We start from the raw sequence: 18,197 nt of genomic DNA on the forward strand, positions 1-18,197 counted from the left end.
AATAATTATTAATATCACATGATTAGAGATTTTATTTGACCCATGATCAGAATGGTGCACATGTGGGCTCCCATCGTGTTAATCAAAAGGACGAAGAAAACTGTTGATTTCTCCTATTGTAAGCAAATATCCGTTTAGACTGAGAACCCGTTTAGTTTAGATGTGTTAAATTACGAAATTATCTGACAGTTCATAGAAATCATTTATCTTAAAAAAAAATTATGAAAAAAAATAATTTTTATTACATTTGATTGATAAAAATATTATTCTAAAAAATAATATTAAAATAAATTACTTAGTTTGATTGGAGGTAATCTTATATAAAGATATGATGAAATTTATAAATATATCTTTAATATAAAATAATTTTTTAATATTAAAATAATATTATTATTTTTAATTAATTTTTATATAATAACTATAATCATATAGTTCTTTACGTTATGCTATCTTCATCTTATTTTTTATTGAATGAATTTAGAAAGACAACAAAATAAATTTAATAAATAAATATTAAAAATATTTTTGTCAAGTAATAATTATTATTACTTAAAAAATTATCAAATATTAATTTTTTATAATATTTATTTTATCTTCTCTAAAATAAACATGAATTCATCAATTTTTTATTATTTATTATTTATATATTAAATATAATAATTTGATTTAAAATTTATTTTTTATATTAAATTATTTTCAATCAAATTGATCCTAAAATAAAGATCGAAGGAAGCACATGCTCCACCACCAAGGCGGAAAAGTCTCTGTGCCCGCACCAACCATCTCCCTTCCCCGACCCTTCTCGCCATGAATCTTATCCTTTTGAGGATAATCCTTCGAATCGATCTGTGCCCCACGCTGGAACTCTTTAGGGCTCCCCAATTATTTTGATTGTAAATGGAGGTCAATGAGTGGTTCGTACCTTTCTTATATCGTCATCAATTACGTAATTTTCTTTGTTTCCTTTAGATTACTCTGTCACTGAAAGATTTATCCCAATAAGAAAGCTATATCCCAGGAAAAAAAAAAAAGGTATTCCAACAAGCAATACTTTTGGGTTTTTAAATTTATATAAATTGAAAATTCTGGAGTCAAACATGCTGATAGACTCTGATTGATGCCTTTGTTGATATTTCGTTCACCATCACAATCCCGGTGGTTTCCTTAGATAAAGATTGTCTAATTAATGTCAATACGAGTTTTGTTTTGTTTGTGTCCCACTCCTCTAGCCACCCACCACATGTTCTTTAATAAATTATTAATGTCACATGATCAGCTATTTAGTTGGATTGACCAGAACGGTGTGTACGTTGGCCCCAGCTATGTTTATAAAAAGAAGGCAAAAAAAAATTGTTGTCTGTTCCTGTTGCCAGCACTTGTTCCTTGGATGAGAAAAAGCGGGAGCATGGGTTTCAGCCGTCGAAAAAAATAAATATTAAATATATTTAAAAAAATCAAAAGATTATTTTATAAATTTAATTGAAGTAGCAAAAATCAAGAGTCACATGAAAAATTCAAAGATCACATGGGAAGTCTAAATGATAAATTTATTAGGAGAGTCAAAAGGTCATTTCTTATACCTATAAATAGATGGTTGTTGTAGAATGTATGGTGTGGTGAAGTGGTATCAAGAATAAAAAAAAAGAAAGGATTTGTGAGAAAAAGTTGTATTGCTCCATTGTTTTATATAGTTTCTCATATTATTATTGTATATTCCAACACTATTACATATTCCATCAATGTGGTATCAGAGCTCGGAGGTTGGAAATATATCCAACAGCATGCAATTTTCCATTCCACGACTCACCACCACCAATTATGAGAATTGGAGTATCCAGATGAAGGCATTGCTAGGCTCCCAAGATATTTGGGAGGTTGTTGAAAAGGGATATGAAGAACCCCAAGATGACCGCGCACAAACGGCGGCACAAAGAACGGCGCTTGTCGATCAAAGAAAAAAGGACAAGAAGGCCCTTTATTTCATCTATCAAGGGCTAGATGCCGGATTCGAGAAGGTTGCTTGTGCCACCAACTCGAAGCAAGCTTGGGAGATCCTCGAGAATGCTCATAAGGGCGTTGAGAAAGTGAAGAAGGTGTGCCTCCAAATATTGAGAGGCGAGTTCGAGACTTAGAAGATGAAGGAAGGAGAATCCATCTCGGATTACTTCACAAAGGTTCTTTCTAATGTAAACCAAATGAAAAGAAATGGTGAGAATGTAGAGGACAAGCGTGTGGTGGAGAAGATCCTAAGATCCTTAGATCAGAAGTTTGACTATGTTGTGGCTGCAATTGAAGAGTCCAAAGATGTGGATACTATGACAGTTGATGAACTCATGGGTTCTCTACAAGTCCATGAATAGAGGATCTTGATGCGGAAAGAAGAACCCTTGGAGCAAGCCTTGAAGTGCAAGCTCACCATCAATGAGAAGAAGGATGGCCCAACTAGCGAAAGCAGTCAAATAAATCGCGATCATAGTTATACCTATGGATACGGCCATGGACGAGGCCGTGGACGAGGTTCCTTTGGACATGGCAGAGGAAGAGGAGACACAAGAGTCTTACCTAATGAAGCAAGCACACAAGGTCCCTCTGGCGAAAGAAGGCAACGAGGTTTCTCAAGAGGAGGACGAAGGTATGACAAAAGTAAAATTAAATGTTATACTTATGGTAAATATGGTCATTACTCCTCAGAATGTTACCATAATGAGAATAACCAAGTACATGAGAAGGTCAACTATGAAAAGAAGGAGGAAGGAGAAGATGGTATCTTGCTACTAGCAGAGAAGGGAGAAGAAGCTTCCAATGAAAATATTTGGTACTTGGATACTGGCGCAAGCAATCATATGTGCGGGTACAAACACATGTTCAAAGAGTTAGATGAGACAGTGGAAGGCAATGTTTCTTTCGATGATACCTCAAAAGTTCAAGTGAAGGGGATAGGTAAAATCCTAATTCAACTCAAGGATGGTTCTCAACAGTTCGTTTCTAATGTCTACTATGTGCCTAATATGAAAACAAATATCTTAAGTCTTGGTCAATTATTAGAAAAAGAATTTGATGTTGTTATGGAAGATAGATATCTTTACTTAAGAAAACATGATCAGCTGATTACAAAAGTACCTATGACCAAGAACCGAATGTTTATATTGAACATCAAGTATGTTATGACAAAGTGCTTGAGTGCATGCATAAAGGATGACACATGGCTATGGCACTTGAGGTTCGGGCATGTGAACTTTAGTTCTTTGAAACTTTTATCTTCGAAGGCGATGGTGAAGGGATTACCTCTCATTGGAGATATTCCTGAAGGAATATGTGAAGGATGTACTATTGGAAAACACTCAAGAGCTAGCTTTCCAAAAGAGTCATTTCATCAAGCCCGAAGGCTTTTGCAACTCATCCATACGGATATTTGTGGTCCCATCACACCGGCCTCATTTGGAGGTCGTCATTATTTTCTAACATTTATTGATGATTTTAGCAGGAAAATTTGGGTGTACCTCTTGAAAGAGAAATGTGAGACCCTGGAGATATTCAAAAAGTTCAAGCTCTTATGGAGAACCAAACTGGGTGCAAAATCAAAGCTTTGAGATCAGATCGAGGAGGAGAGTTCACCTCAAAGGCATTTGAGGAGTTCTGCAAATCTCAAGATATTTGGAGGACTTTGACTGCACCATACTCACTCCAGCAGAACGGCATAGCAGAAAGAAAGAATCGGACCATTCTTGACATGGTGAGAAGCATGCTGAAGATGAAAGAAATACCAAAAGAATTTTGGGCAGAAGCTGTGAACTGTGTGGTATACATTCTCAACCGCTGCCCAATAAAGAATCTTGAAGGAAGGACCCCTCAAGAAGCATGGAATGGATATAGGCCAGATGTATCTCATCTGAGAGTATTTGGTTGTATTGCCTATGCACACATTCCAGATCAAAGGAGAAGTAAGCTTGATGACAAGAGTTATCCTTGCATCTTTATAGGATATGATCAGAGATCCAAGGCATACAAACTTTATGATCCAAAGGCGAAGAAGATCCTCATAAGCCGTGATGTGAAATTCAATGAAGAAGGAATCTGGAATTGGAGCACCAACATGATAGAGGTGCAAGAAGAAGAAGAAGAAGTGAAAGCTCAAGTTGAAGATCCCACATCACCTTCATCACCTAGCACGAGATCTCCATCTTCAAATGAAGAATCCAGAAAGACAAGAAGCATTCAAGATCTCTATGAGGTGACGAATCCCCTTAATCTCATTTGTTTATATGCTAATGAGGATATAATCTCTTTTGAAGAAGCAGTGAAGAATGAAAATTGGAGGATGGTCATGAATGAAGAGATGAAGGCAATCCAGAAGAATAACACATGGAAACTTCTTACTCTTCCAGAAGGTCATGAACCCATCGGAGTGAAATTGGTATATAAGGTAAAGAAGAATGCAGAAGGAAATGTAGAGAAATATAAGGCTCGATTAGTAGCTAAAGGCTACAAGCAGCAAGTCAGAATTGACTACGAGGAGGTATTTGCTCCCGTAGCACGCATGGAGACCATTCGTCTGGTGATTTCTTTGGCTGCATAGAGTAATTGGAACATCTACCAGTTAGATGTGAAGTCGGCATTTCTAAATGGCTTTCTAGAAAAAGAAGTATATGTTGAACAACCCAAAAAGTATGTGAAGAAGGGACATGAAGAGAAGGTTTTAAAGCTAAGGAAGGCACTTTATGGTTTAAAACAAGCTCCAAGAGCATGGAACTCAAGAATTGATGGCTACTTCAAAGCAAATGGCTTCAAGCAATGTCCCTATGAGCATGCTGTGTATGTAAAGGAGAAAAATTCTAACATTCTACTTATGTGTTTGTATGTGGATGATCTTATTTTTACAGATAATAATCCATAAATGTTTGAGAAGTTCAAGTATGCCATGATGAAGGAGTTTGAGATGACAGACATGGGGTTAATGACATATTTTCTGGGTTTGGAGGTCAAACAATATCAAAAAAGAATTTTCTTATCTCAAGAAGGTTATGCTAAAGAAATCTTGAAGAAATTCAAGATGAAAGATTGTAACCCTATAAGCACCCCCGTTGATTGTGGAGCAAAGCTGTCAAAAAAAGATGAAGGAGAGATTATGGACCCTACTCTCTATAGAAGCTTGGTAGGATGTCTGAGGTACATGACATGTACTAGGCCAGATATTCTATATGCAGTCGGCTTAGTCAGCAGATTCATGGAGGAGCTTAAATTAATGCACTGGAAGACAGCAAAGAGAATTCTTCGTTACATCCAAGGTACTATTACTGATGGATTATTTTATTCTCATCATAGTAACTTGGAACTTGTGGGCTATTCGGATAGTGATTGGGCTGGAGACATGGATGATCGGAAGAGTACTTCCGGATTTGTATTTTCTATGGGAGATGCAGCTTTTTCATGGATGTCAAAGAAGCAACCTATTGTTATTCTTTCTACATGTGAAGCCGAATATGTTGCTGCATCTGCATGTGTATCACATGCTATATGGCTAAGAAGCTTGCTGAAGGAAGTTTATTTTGAGCAAAAGGAACCTACCAAGATAAGCATTGATAGCAAGTCGGCTATTGCACTAGGAAAGAACCCGGTGTATCATTAAAGAAGCAAGCATATTAATGTGCGTTTTCATTCAATCCGAGAACATGTGAAAAATAAAGAAGTAGAGCTACTGTATGTGAAGACACAAGATCAAGTTGCCGACATATTCACTAAACCATTAGGAGCAGAGCTCTTCACCAAGTTTAAAAGTTCTCTTGGCATGATGAAGAAAGAACAATTAAGTTTAAGGGGGGTGTTGAAAAAAGTAAATATTAAATGTATTTGAAGAAATCGAAAGATCATTTTGTAAACTTAATTGAAGTGGCAAAAATCAAGAGTCACATGGAAAATCCAAGAGTCACATGGGAAGTCTAAATGATAAATTTATTAGGAGAGTCAAAAGGTCATTTCTTATACCTATAAATAGGTGGTTATTGTAGAATGTATGGTATGGTGAAGTGGTATCAAGAATAAAAAAAAAGAGAGATTTTGTGAAAAAAAATTGTATTGCTTCATTATTTTATATAGTTTCTCATACTATTATTGTATGTTCTACTACTATTACATATTCCATCGCCAACGAGGCATCCACGTAACCTCTCCTTTCTCCAACCCTTCTCGATCAACCTTCCCCTTAGCCATTGTTGCCATGAATCTCCTTCCTTTGGGCATAATCGTTCAGTTTTTTGCCCCATATTGGAAGTCTTTAGGGCTGCCCATTCTAGAAGCTGCGGATGTTGCAGGGAAGCTGATACCTCTCAAGGAAGCTATTATCCCGGGCATTAGATATCTCGGCGACAGTGGAGAAAATATAAAAGCTCTAACCGACGCCATGGATAGATTGAAAGCTACAAGAGCGGGTATCACGGATGATATCAACATCGCCGAGAGAGAAGGGAGCAAGCGCACGCCGGAAGTCGACAACTGGCTCAGGAGGGTGGAAGCGGAAGCAGGTGAAGCCGCCAAAATGGAAGAAGCCTGCCGGAAGAGGAAGAGCGTGCTGGGAGTCCCCCTCAACTGGGTCTCGAGCTACAAAGACGGCCAGAGAGTCAGGAAGAAAGCTAAGGTGGTGGAGGAGCTGCAAACTGAAGCAAGTTCTATCGTCATCACGAGGAGGTTGCCACCGTCATCAGTCCAGGAGATGCCTACCGTTCCCAGGATGGTAGGAATTGAGTCGTATAAAAACGACGTTCTGCTCCACCTTGCTAACGATAGCATGGGCATCATCGCGATTAGGGGCATGGGCGGGGTCGGCAAAACCACTCTCCTGAGAGAAGTCAACAACAGTTTCCTCCCCGGCAGTGAGAGGAGCTCGGAGTTCGACCATGTGATATGGACGGTGGCCTCCAGAGAGTGTACTCTGGAGAAGCTTCGGGAGGGAATAGCCGAGAATTTGGGACTGAAGCTGAAGAAATATAGACAGCCACCAAACACGGTCCTCTTCGAGAAGCTCAAGAGCAAGAACTTCCTGTTGCTACTGGATGACATGTGGAGAGGCTTCGAGCTGGAGGATGTGGGGATCCCACGTCCCGGCACCGGAGGGAATCAGTATAAGCGTAAAGTTATACTCACTACCCGATTGCTGGACGTGTGCAGAAAAATGAGCGCCGACGTTGAGATCGAGATGAACTGCTTGGGGCAGCCAGAGGCACTGGATCTGTTCAAATTTCATGTCGGTGAGCAGACATTCAGCTCTCACCCTGACATAATTGACCTTGCAGGGGTGGTTGCGGAGGAGTGCAGAGGCTTGCCGCTTGCCCTCAAGACGATCGGAAGCGCCATGCGCCACCAGAGGGAACCCAAACACTGGAGGCATGCAATCGAGTTGCTGAAGGACTCTAAGCATGCTGAGATCCAGGAAATGGAGATCCTACCCGAGGAGGGTGAAGAAAGAGATATGTTTCGCATATTAAAGCTTAGCTATGACAATTTGCGTGATGACATGACGAGGCAATGCTTCTTGTCCTGTTGCTTGTGGCCCGAAGACTATCTAATTGAGAAAGCTGAGCTTATAGAATGCTGGATGGGTCTAGGCTTAATCGACGAATCGAATGGGAACTTGCTATGGGGTCGCGATCACATTAGAATCCTGGAAGAAGTATGCTTACTGGAGCCTAGTGCCGATAAAGAAAGGGTGAGAATGCATGATGTTATTCGAGACCTAGCACTATGGATCGCTTCCGACTGCGGGCGGAAAAAGAATAAATGGTTGGTTCAAGCTGGTGTTGGTCTGACGGAAGCAATACATGTGAAACAGAAATGGATTGGAGCAGAAGGAGTAGAAAGAATATCGCTAATGCAAAATAATATACAAATGTTGCCCCGGTACCTTCCTGATCGGCCCAATCTCAAAGTCTTGATGCTCCAGATGAACTATGATCTTAGAAGGATCCCACCTGACCTTTTCCAATCCCTGCCTTCTCTAACTTATCTAGATTTATCCTATTCCGCATTGGAGGAGTTACCAAAAGAGATTGGCGTACTAGTTCAGTTGCAGTATCTTAATTTATCCTGGTCAAACATCAAAGCATTGCCGAAGGAGCTGGCATGTCTTAAAGGGCTGAAGTACTTGCTTCTGAGACAGATAGGTCTCTTGAGAATACCTCGTGGTGGGATATCAAATCTTTCTAAGCTGCGGCAGCTTGATCTCTTTGGAACCATCTGGGAAGTGGAAAGTAGCAGAGGTTGTGGTAATGAAGGGAATGTAGCACGTTTGGAAGAGTTGGAAGAACTGAACTCGAAGGTGATGTCGTTGACAAAGCTTGGAATCGTGGTAAATGAAGTGCGAACCCTCCAAATTCTCTCCAGGTTAGACAACATAGTTACTCGTTGCCTCGGAATATGGTGCAAGTTGGCATCCATCCAGTTGACACCATCTATCGTTAAAGCCCAACTTGGAAGCCTCAAAATGTTGAAGGGCCTGCAGAAGCTGAAGATCAAATCCTATAGCTTAGTGGAGCTGGAGGTGGATGGCGAGGACCAGGATGATGATATGGATTGGCAACTTCCACATCTTGAGAATCTCTACCTCCATCGCCTCATGAAATTAAAGGCGGTAAAGTGGAGGAGAGTATCGATCTCAGATTTCCTTCCGCAGCTGCGGGAAGTAACGATTGATTACTGCAGTGAGTTAGAGAATGCCAACTGGGTTCTGCAGCTCCCACAGCTCGAGTCTCTAAAGATAGTATGCTGCTCCAAAATGCGGCAAGTGATCGACGATTCAGTTGGCAGCCATGTTGGCTATAACTCGGCGCTTGCCTTCCGTTGTCTTAGGATATTAAAACTGCAAAATTTATCCCGCTTAACCAGCATCTGTGATCAGGCAATCAAGTTCCCTTCTTTGGAAATCATTGAAATTGAACATTGTGACAAGCTGATGCAGCTGCCCGTCAAGATCATGGGGAGCAGCTTACGGGAGATACTTGGCAGTGAAGGATGGTGGCAAAGCTTACAATGGCAGGATGAGAACATCAAAGCCTCCCTCCTCCCTTATTTCAGAAGAAGGGTAATATAGGGGGGCCAGGTCCACCGTTGACCTCGGGTGAGAAAGAGGCTTTGCCCAGAACGCCTTCATGAAGATACGGAGCATTGAAGGACGGTTGGTTTGAAGGTAGGTGGCCATTAATTACTGAGTCTGCCTACCTTCTGCCAAAAATGTTGCTGTGTGTTTATAATCCAATAATAAAGAATAGTGGAAGGGAGGTTAGAGTAGGCGCCTCGGCTACCAATCATGGAGGGAGGGGAGAGGCCCCTGAGAAAGCTGGCAGAAGCTTTCCATGACCACGCAGCAAGGGTGTCATCCAACAGGGAACCCATGGAGCTCTCACGCTTCACCAATGCCTGTTCTGCTGTGCTGGATCTGTTCAAACTATTGGGGTCGAGTACAAGTTTGGGGAGGACTAGTACAAGGCCAAGGTCTCTCTCTCTCTCTCTCTCTCTCTCTCTCACACTTGAGCACCATGTAGTGAATGCTTTTACATCATCCATTCATAATGCAATTACTGCAATTCTCTGAGTAGTAATAGTATGCTTTATATGATCAATTTCAGATGCCTTACAGATCAAGGATGTGGGGGAGGCTTCACAAAGGATATCCACAATACCAGACTTGATCGATGCTGAAACCTGAAATAATTGTGTGATGCGTTCTGGCAGTCATTCACACAATCTTCTTCGAGTCAAACGTGTGTTTGAGCCGATCAGAGTGATATTTGAGCTACTTTTAGCATCAAAGCAAGCATGCCACCCTCGTTCATGGTTGTAGGGTCATTCCTCTGGTAGTTTAATATTCATAGATTATCATATGATGTTATACTGATTTCGATTATACATAAACTTGGTGCTAGGTCATCAGATGATTTATTGTTAGATTTAATTCAAGTAACAATAGAAGGATTTAAATCCAAAGATATTATTCATTATACGTTTCTTTGCTTTCTTCTCCTTTAAGCTCTAATTGAATTACAAAATAGTGAATCGACATCTTGCAATATGACTTAAATAACTGGGTTGAAAATTCGTGCATGAATCCCTCAAACCTTCACTTAATATTTCCATATTTGTTGAATTTTGCCGGGATGATATGCGCTCATGGTCCCAGCAGCGGCCGTTTATGCATGGTCTTTGCTTCTCACTTGGAACAACCAATCAAGAATGTAGTGTCAGAGACAATGTATGACCTCCCCACAAGATCACAACTCTTACAGATGGTAAACAAAGATGGTAGGTTCATGCACTTTGTACTTCACTACAATATGGCTATCCTTTTTTTTTTTTCTTTTTGATGGAAATGGAAGTAGCCAGAGACCACCACCAGTCTTTTATTCACAATAAAGAAATTTACAAGAGCAGAATAAAGAGAGGAACAGAAATGTCAAAACAGAGAAAAGAATACAAGGATAATAGCTTCTTCCCCATAGGATATTCTCGTTCCTTTCTCTCTAGACAACACAGCAAAAGTATCCAAAATAGAACCTTCCATGCCAGCTTATCTCAAGGAAGGAGCTAAGCTTGCCAAATTGTTCCACAGCAATACATGATCATTAGGCTTTTTTGGAGAAAGGCATTTCCAGCTTGAGGCTCTTATGAAGAGTAGAGTAAATAGATGAAGAAATTAGCTTAGTAGAAACAAATGGAATAGTTTGTCGCGGGTTACAAATGGTTTGCATGCAACAGTGCACCGATGTGCTCAATTAATAAAGCAAATGGTGGTGCCACCATGTCCTATTTAATGTGTGACTTAAATTAGGCAGGCTCAGGCGTCAAAAGTTGCTAAAATCTACTAACTATTCGGCAATTAATTTTGAAAGTAGTACGTTATGCCTAGAATTTTCTATCATAATCCTTAAAATCCGATGCATTAAAAACAATGCATGGCACTAAACTATTAATGTTTACTAACAAAATCAGTGCCTGGAGCTAGAGAAGCAACATGTGCACAAGATGGGCTCTAACCTCTATCTAACTAAACAAGGAATAATTATCAAAAAAATTTGAACTAATTGGGGTGTTTAATTTTTCTCTTGAACTTTAATTTAATACAATCGAGCTATCAAACTTTCAGATTCATTTAATTTGGATTCTAGTTATAAATTTCATCTGACTATTATAACAGAAATGCCATGTGACCTTCTTATGTGGTAGAAGAATGATGTAGAAGATGACATCATGTGATAATTTGGTCACAATGCAGCCAAAAAATTAATGACTAGGATCTATATTGAATGAATTCAAAAATTGAATGATTTGATCGTACTCAATTCCAGTCGAAGATGAAATTGGAAACCAAATAATTCAAGATTTTTTTGCATAATTAATCCAATAAATAAAATCATATCTCTTTTAAAATAACTTGTTCTCTGTCTTCTTTTTTTTTTTTTTTCCCCAACTTGCTTTTTTGTACATGTACCTACATTCTTAACTGCTATAACAAATATTAATTTCGTTAAAAGATTCAAATCTTGTGGTTGCAACATTTAGTATATGACTAGTCAACAAACCTAATTCTTCTCCTTTAGTAAGTCGGACTTCCAAGTGTCCATTTCATTCTACTAGTTTCATTTGAGAATAGAGCTAAAGATGATTAATGCAGTACATTATGCAACACATTAAGATGTTACCAACTCACCATTGGAGGAATCTAATGATGCATCCTGCTCCTAGCTGCATGACTTCAATACCATGGGTGCATTAATTGTCCATTGCCTCACTCTACTTTGGCTGGTGAAGGTTAGAGATGTTCACGAGAATGACACTTTGTTTAATGCTTACAGAGGAATCAGCTAATGTTCAAATGAAAAAATATGTCGATACATCTGCTATTATGACCAGCACTGACTGGACTGATGGGAGAGTTTCAATCACCGGCTGCTGCGCCCAACTGTTGGTTTGGCTCTCCACCTGATGAGAGACGACGATACTTAAGAGCTGAGATGATGTTCGTTTTAGAGGTATAATGAAGATTACACTTTTTCTCTATCTGTTGCTGCTCGATTTGGTTGAGGTCAGAGAGAAGGCGAGTGAGCCTCGCGCAGGGATGATGGTGCTAGAGTGACCTATAAAATAAGTCTAAATCAGAGATTTTTGCTCAAACAAAAATCTTTCAATGCTGAAGTCAGATTCAGAGAAAATAGAAACAGCAACAAGTTCTTTGAGAGGGATTGATTGACTTACTTGATCCTCGGAACTTTGGTTGCTTATATAGAAGGCTGTTGATTAGCTGTGAGATTGTACGAACCCGAGTTTGTAGGGCCGTTGAACATATCATTGCGAGTAAGATAATTCAGCCTTCAATCGCTCCAGTGAGATTAGAAGAGTCGGTTATACTTGAGTCTATCTAATCGGAGTGGACAGCTATCGCGCACATTATGAGGTGAGCCGGCTGTGATAATTGGGACAGTCCACGTGCGAAGATATTGACCTGCTGAGGCAACGGAGTGCGCTGAACAGATCATACGACAGACTAGACATAAGTTGCTCTGCATTGTATATGGCTCTGCTTTTAAGTAAGCAGTCTCGATGATAGCTTGAAGATCTGAGATATCCATGATTATCACACTAATCCGAGATACTCATGATAACCATTATAATAGATTGAATGATGGATTATTTTATTTATTTATTCTATAAAGTATGATATGTGAGATTTTCTGGGCAAAGTACGAACATCTTTCAAAGTTGATTGGCGAGGCAAGGCCGTTCCTTGCGATAAAGTGCAACTTTATCAAAGAGAAGAGAGGGTAAAATCAAAAGAAAGGGAAAGTTTCCAGTCTTATCTTGATTGTGCTAGTTTTTTTTTTAAGAAAAATGATGACTACAACCCTGTAAAGAATAAAGGAAAAGATAGAATGATTGGATGGCACCTGGTAACCGGCTCTTTTTTATACGTGGCATTCCTATCATTCCATGCTCGCCCGAATGTGCCAACTACCTGTTACTCGAAGCTCGCTGCACACCAAAAGATAAGATCAATCGGAAGGACGACTTTCCCACTCCCCGATAGTTTTAGAGTAGAAGTCTCGTGAAGAAGACTCATTAGGAAAGAGACCTGCAATGGCACCCTCCTCATCGTGAGAATCTATCCCAACCTCATCATCTATCAGATCCGCTGTCACCATACACCCCCTTATCATAGATGGCCTGCCTCAGTCTGTCCACCACAACCTCATGAGTGGGGTCTTGGTCCATAGCTGATGCGTCCATGTGTACCAAACCCCCCTCCACCTCATCCTCGGGGATGAAGTCCTCCCTCTCATGCCTCGATCTCCATTCCGACATCCCCATCTCCACTGAGCTCTCTGGCACCTGACTCACACCAGTGGGCCCTCATGTACCTCCTCTGGAGTTTTGGCAGCAAAAATGAAGATCCTAGGGCCCCAGCTTCCTCTGTCGCCTCCATTCCGGTAGAAGAGAAGGCCACTGCTTTTCCTTTGGCCTTGGGCTTCCCATTTCTATCTTTTTTAGAGCCCACCAAGCCCCAATCCTGCCCAAAAGGCCTTGAAGGAACCCGACCCGCATCAAATTCAAGCAGCCGGGCTCACTTGGGTTGGCCCGTAGCCCCAGCCCGCTACTCCCCTTGGGTAAGGGCCGCCGCTGCTTGGGCTGGGTAGAGCCCGCTCTCCCCCTTGGATCCGGCCTGCGCCCGCCCAGGTAACAGGCCCACCTTATCGCGGCCCAATGTGCTTCCGTGCGGGACCCCACCTGCAGACCTAGGCCAAAATGGTTCGCACCCAGCCCACGGTCCATAGGGCCCCCAGCGGGAATCTCCATGCTGGATCTCCGCTGTGCAACCTTGGAGGGTTGGATCTAGCTATTGGATCCGACCTCTAAGTTCGCCCGGACCGAGTCCCTAGCGGCCTTGCTCGACTCGGGTTGACTCGCCCAAGACTCGGGGTGAGATGACCACGTCTCTTTCCTCCTCCCATCCACCGCCGCCTCCTGGCTCGGTTCCCACTGTCGGACGGCTAATAGCCAGGGCCTAAGGGGTGGTCCTGCGACTCTGAAGATTTGTTATCTACTTACTTATTTTAGCTAGCAAGAAAAGGACAACAATATCCATCTATTTTAGCTAGCAAGAAAAGGGCAACCAAGATTTGTTATCCACTTGGTCTACTTACTCAAAAAGGCGTCAAAGATTTGTTATCCAGCTGATCTACTTACTTATTTTAGCTGGCAAGAAAAGGGAAAGATTTGCTATGAATCCTTTCTTAATCTGTACAGCTTAGCTAGCATTCTAGATCATTCTTTTGAATTCTAGATAGTCCTTTTCATTTGTATAAAAAAGGGAACCTCCTCATTAGTTTTTCAATCAAGAAATATGAAGATAATTTTTTCTTTATTTTAGCTTTCTCTGTTTGCCTTGTTTGCATGGTATCAGAGCCATGATCATTGTGGCCTAGAATATTCAAAGTTTTGTGATGATTAAAACTCATGAAAGAAGAAGCTCAGTCCGGTGTTCAGATCGACAGAGTTCCTACCGGCGATCCTTACAACCTTCCGAATTTTGATCATCTGGGCATGCTCCTGGTAAGCGCTCCCTTAACTGGATTGAATTACTTGTCATGGAGTCGATCGATGAAGATCGCACTCAAGGCTAAGGATAAACTTGGCTTTATAAATGGAAAATATGTTATGCCTGATGTTGAATCACCATTGTTTGAGAAATGGCAACGAGTCGATAGCATGGTGCTGTCATGGATTTTGAACTCTATCTCTAAAGATCTAGTAGAAGCATTTCTCTATGTAACTACTGCATGTGAACTCTGGAATGAACTTGAACAAAGATTTGGTGAAAGCAATGGCCCGTTGCTTTACCAAATTAGATGAGAAATTAGCTCGTTCTCTCAAGAAAATATATCGGTGATGGTATATTTTACAAAGCTGAAAAAGCTTTGGGATGAGTTATCTTGCTTGAGAAATTTTTCGATCTGTACATGTGAGGCTGCAAAAACTGTTGCAAGTATTGAGAATGAAGATAGGTTGATACAATTTTTTATGGGTTTGAATGATAGCTACGATCATGTCCGCAACCAGATCTTGCTGCTCGATCCATTACCCGCCGTGAATAAAGCATATTCTATGGTGCTTCGTGTTGAAAAACAGCGTGAAATTCTCTCTACTTCAGATTCGATGGATCATGCCGGGGCAATGATGGTTAAAGGATTGAAGGCTGAAGGTACAAAAGAGGCTAATATTCAAAAAAATCAGAATTCTAGTAGCAACAAAAAGCGTGACTTTGCTAGAAAGGAGGATCGATTTTGTACCCATTGCAAGGTACAAGGTCATATGCGTGACACATGTTTTAAACTACATGGCTACCCAGATTGGTACAAGGAGCTGAAGCAAAAACATGCTAATCAACAGAATCAGGCATACACAGCACGAGTTTATGAAACCCCTATGGATGATGATCCACTCAATCCTCTATCTCAGCCAAGTGATCGGAGCGCTAATCTGTCCACCGTAATTCAGCAAGAAATAGCAAAGTATATGAAAGGGAAGGTGACTATGGAGCCAAACACTGCCAATTATTCGAACTTTGCAGGTAATGAACCTCATTGGTATCTTCTTAGCAAAGGTAATGAGAATATTGGTACCTGGATAGTTGATACAGGTGCAACCAGCCACATATGCTCAAATATACAAATATTTTCTCAACTACATAAACCACCTAACCCCTCACCCATATACTTACCCGATGGGACCAAACAAAATGTCACATGTATAGGTACTATTTCTTTACATCCGAAAATAACTCTCACAGATGTGTTGTATGTGCCCTCTTTCAAGTACAATCTTCTTTCAGTCAGTAAACTTCTACAATCTACTAATACTATGGTTTATTTTTTTCCTTCTCATTGTACTTTGCAGGACCATTGGACTAAGGAGATAATTGCTATTGGAAAAGAACATGCTGGTTTATACAAGCTTGATTCTTTATCATTCACACACACTCCTTCACAGTTTGTTTTTCATAAAAGTTGCAATAATGTTCAGTCTGTCACAAACTCTTGTGCTCTATGGCATGAACGTTTAGGTCATGTATCCAAGTCTACATTGTTCAAAATCCCAAATATCAATATTTCTATTAAAGATTCTCTACCTTGTGAAGTTTGTCCTTTGTCAAAACAGCAGCGATTACCTTTTCCAATCAGTACAATTTCTAGTAAAACTGTGTTTGAATTGATACATGTAGACTTATGGGGACCATATCATATTCATACAATCATTGGAGCAAGATTTATTCTAACCATTGTAGATGACTTTCGTAGAACAACTTGGGCTTACCTAATGAGAGATAAAATCCAAACCCTATCTCACCTCACTATGTTTTTGAATTTAACAGAAACACAATTCCAGAAACAAGTGCAATTCATTCGCATGGATAATGGCTTGGAATTCATCAATGCCTCTTGCCAATCTATGTTCCAAGACCGAGGGATCCTTCACCAAAAATCTTGTCCTCACACACCTCAACAAAACGGAGTGGTTGAGAGAAAGCACAAGCATATGTTACAGGTAGCTCGAGCACTCTTATTTCATTCCCATCTACCTAAACAATTTTGGGGTGAAGCCATACTTACAGCTGTCTACTTAATAAATAGATTACCTTCCTCGATTTTAAATTGGAAAACACCCTTCGAAGTTTTATATCACAAATTACCAGATTATAAACACCTTAGAGTCTTTGGTTGTTTATGTTCTGCCACCAACACCAAGTCACACAAAACAAAATTTGAACCACGAGCTACAAAATGTCTGTTTCTTGGATATGCATCTGGGTACAAAGCATATAAGGTCTATGATATCAAATCACACACAGTATTTATGTCAAGAGATGTAGTCTTCCACGAGTCCATTTTTCCTTATAAACATGAGCCTTCCATTTCATCATCTAGTCAATATCCTTCATCCACAATTTCTGTACCCATCATACCTGTGACTACACAAAATGAATTTTCCACCCCTATTTTCAATGTTCCAGTTGAGTGTCTACCACCATCACCTCATCAAGAGTCATGTCCTACACCACCTATTGTACCTCTTATTGCACCTTTTCGTAGAAGTACAAGGATGGTCTCAAAACCAGCTTGGCTACAAGATTTTGTAGCACAAGCTACACATGACAATAATTTACCAATAATTTTACCTCCTAATCAAGATGGTTATGCAGGTACATCTTTTCCCCATAACCATTTCATTTCTGCTCCTACCTTTAATCATGATTATCTTACTTTTATTGCTAATGTATCAAGTGTCAAGGAACCATCTTCTTATCATCAAGCTAAGAATGATGTCCAGTGGGTTCAAGCCATGAATCAAGAATTGGATGCCCTCGAGCGCAATAATACATGGCAGTTGACTGAACTTCCAGCAGGAAAAAGATCCATAGCTTCGAAATGGGTATATCGTATAAAGTACAAGCCGGATGGCACAGTAGATAGATTCAAGGCCCGGCTGGTAGCTAAGGGCTATAACCAGATTGAAGGAATTGATTATATAGACAGTTTTTCGCCGGTTGCTAAAATAGTTACGGTGCGCATTTTTCTTGCCATTGCTTCAGCCAAACAATGGCCTATTCATCAAATTGATATCAACAATGCGTACCTTCATGGTTTCATTGACGAAGATCTTTATATGATACCGCCGGAGGGTTATACAAAAGCATGCAATGGCCAGGTGTATAAGCTTATTAAATCCCTTTATGGGTTGAAACAGGCGGGGCGTCAATGGAACAAACAGTTTACAAGCAAACTCAAGGAGTTCGGTTTCACTCAGTCATTTTCTGATCATTGTCTATTCATCAAATCCTCTGGAGATGATTTTCAAGCTCTTCTTGTTTATGTTGACGATGTCCTTATCACCGGTACAAATGAGCATTCCATTTTTTCCACTAAGAAGTTTCTTGATGCTGAGTTCACCATTAAAGACATGGGATATGTTAAATACTTCTTAGGTATTGAGCTTGCTCGGTCATCAGAAGGTTTGTTTATCAGCCAACGCAAGTATATACTTGACATGCTACAAGACGTTGGGCTTTCTAATGCTAAACATGCCCCTTTTCCCATGGCAAAAGCTCTTCGTTTATCACCAAATATGGGAGATTTAATGCCAGATCCAGAAAAGTACCGAAA

General features: G+C 40.3%; 2 protein-coding genes across 2 annotated transcripts; both read left to right on the forward strand.

The window, feature by feature from the left end:
* The first annotated feature begins 6,199 nt into the window (after positions 1-6,199).
* On the forward strand, positions 6,200-9,079 carry LOC105037038 (probable disease resistance protein At5g63020). The gene has a single exon (XM_010912742.2). It carries the CDS (start codon positions 6,215-6,217, stop codon positions 9,077-9,079), a length of 2,865 nt encoding a protein of 954 aa, XP_010911044.1. The 5' UTR covers positions 6,200-6,214.
* A 216-nt stretch (positions 9,080-9,295) lies between these two features.
* Positions 9,296-9,829, forward strand: LOC140851991 (accelerated cell death 11-like). The gene is made up of 2 exons (XM_073244524.1): positions 9,296-9,480; positions 9,721-9,829. Exons 1-2 carry the CDS (start codon positions 9,296-9,298, stop codon positions 9,827-9,829), a joined length of 294 nt encoding a protein of 97 aa, XP_073100625.1.
* The last annotated feature ends 8,368 nt before the right edge of the window (positions 9,830-18,197 follow it).

The sequence above is a fragment of the Elaeis guineensis genome, chromosome 10 (genome assembly GCF_000442705.2).
Source record: "Elaeis guineensis isolate ETL-2024a chromosome 10, EG11, whole genome shotgun sequence".
NCBI classification, from domain to species: domain Eukaryota; kingdom Viridiplantae; phylum Streptophyta; class Magnoliopsida; order Arecales; family Arecaceae; genus Elaeis; species Elaeis guineensis.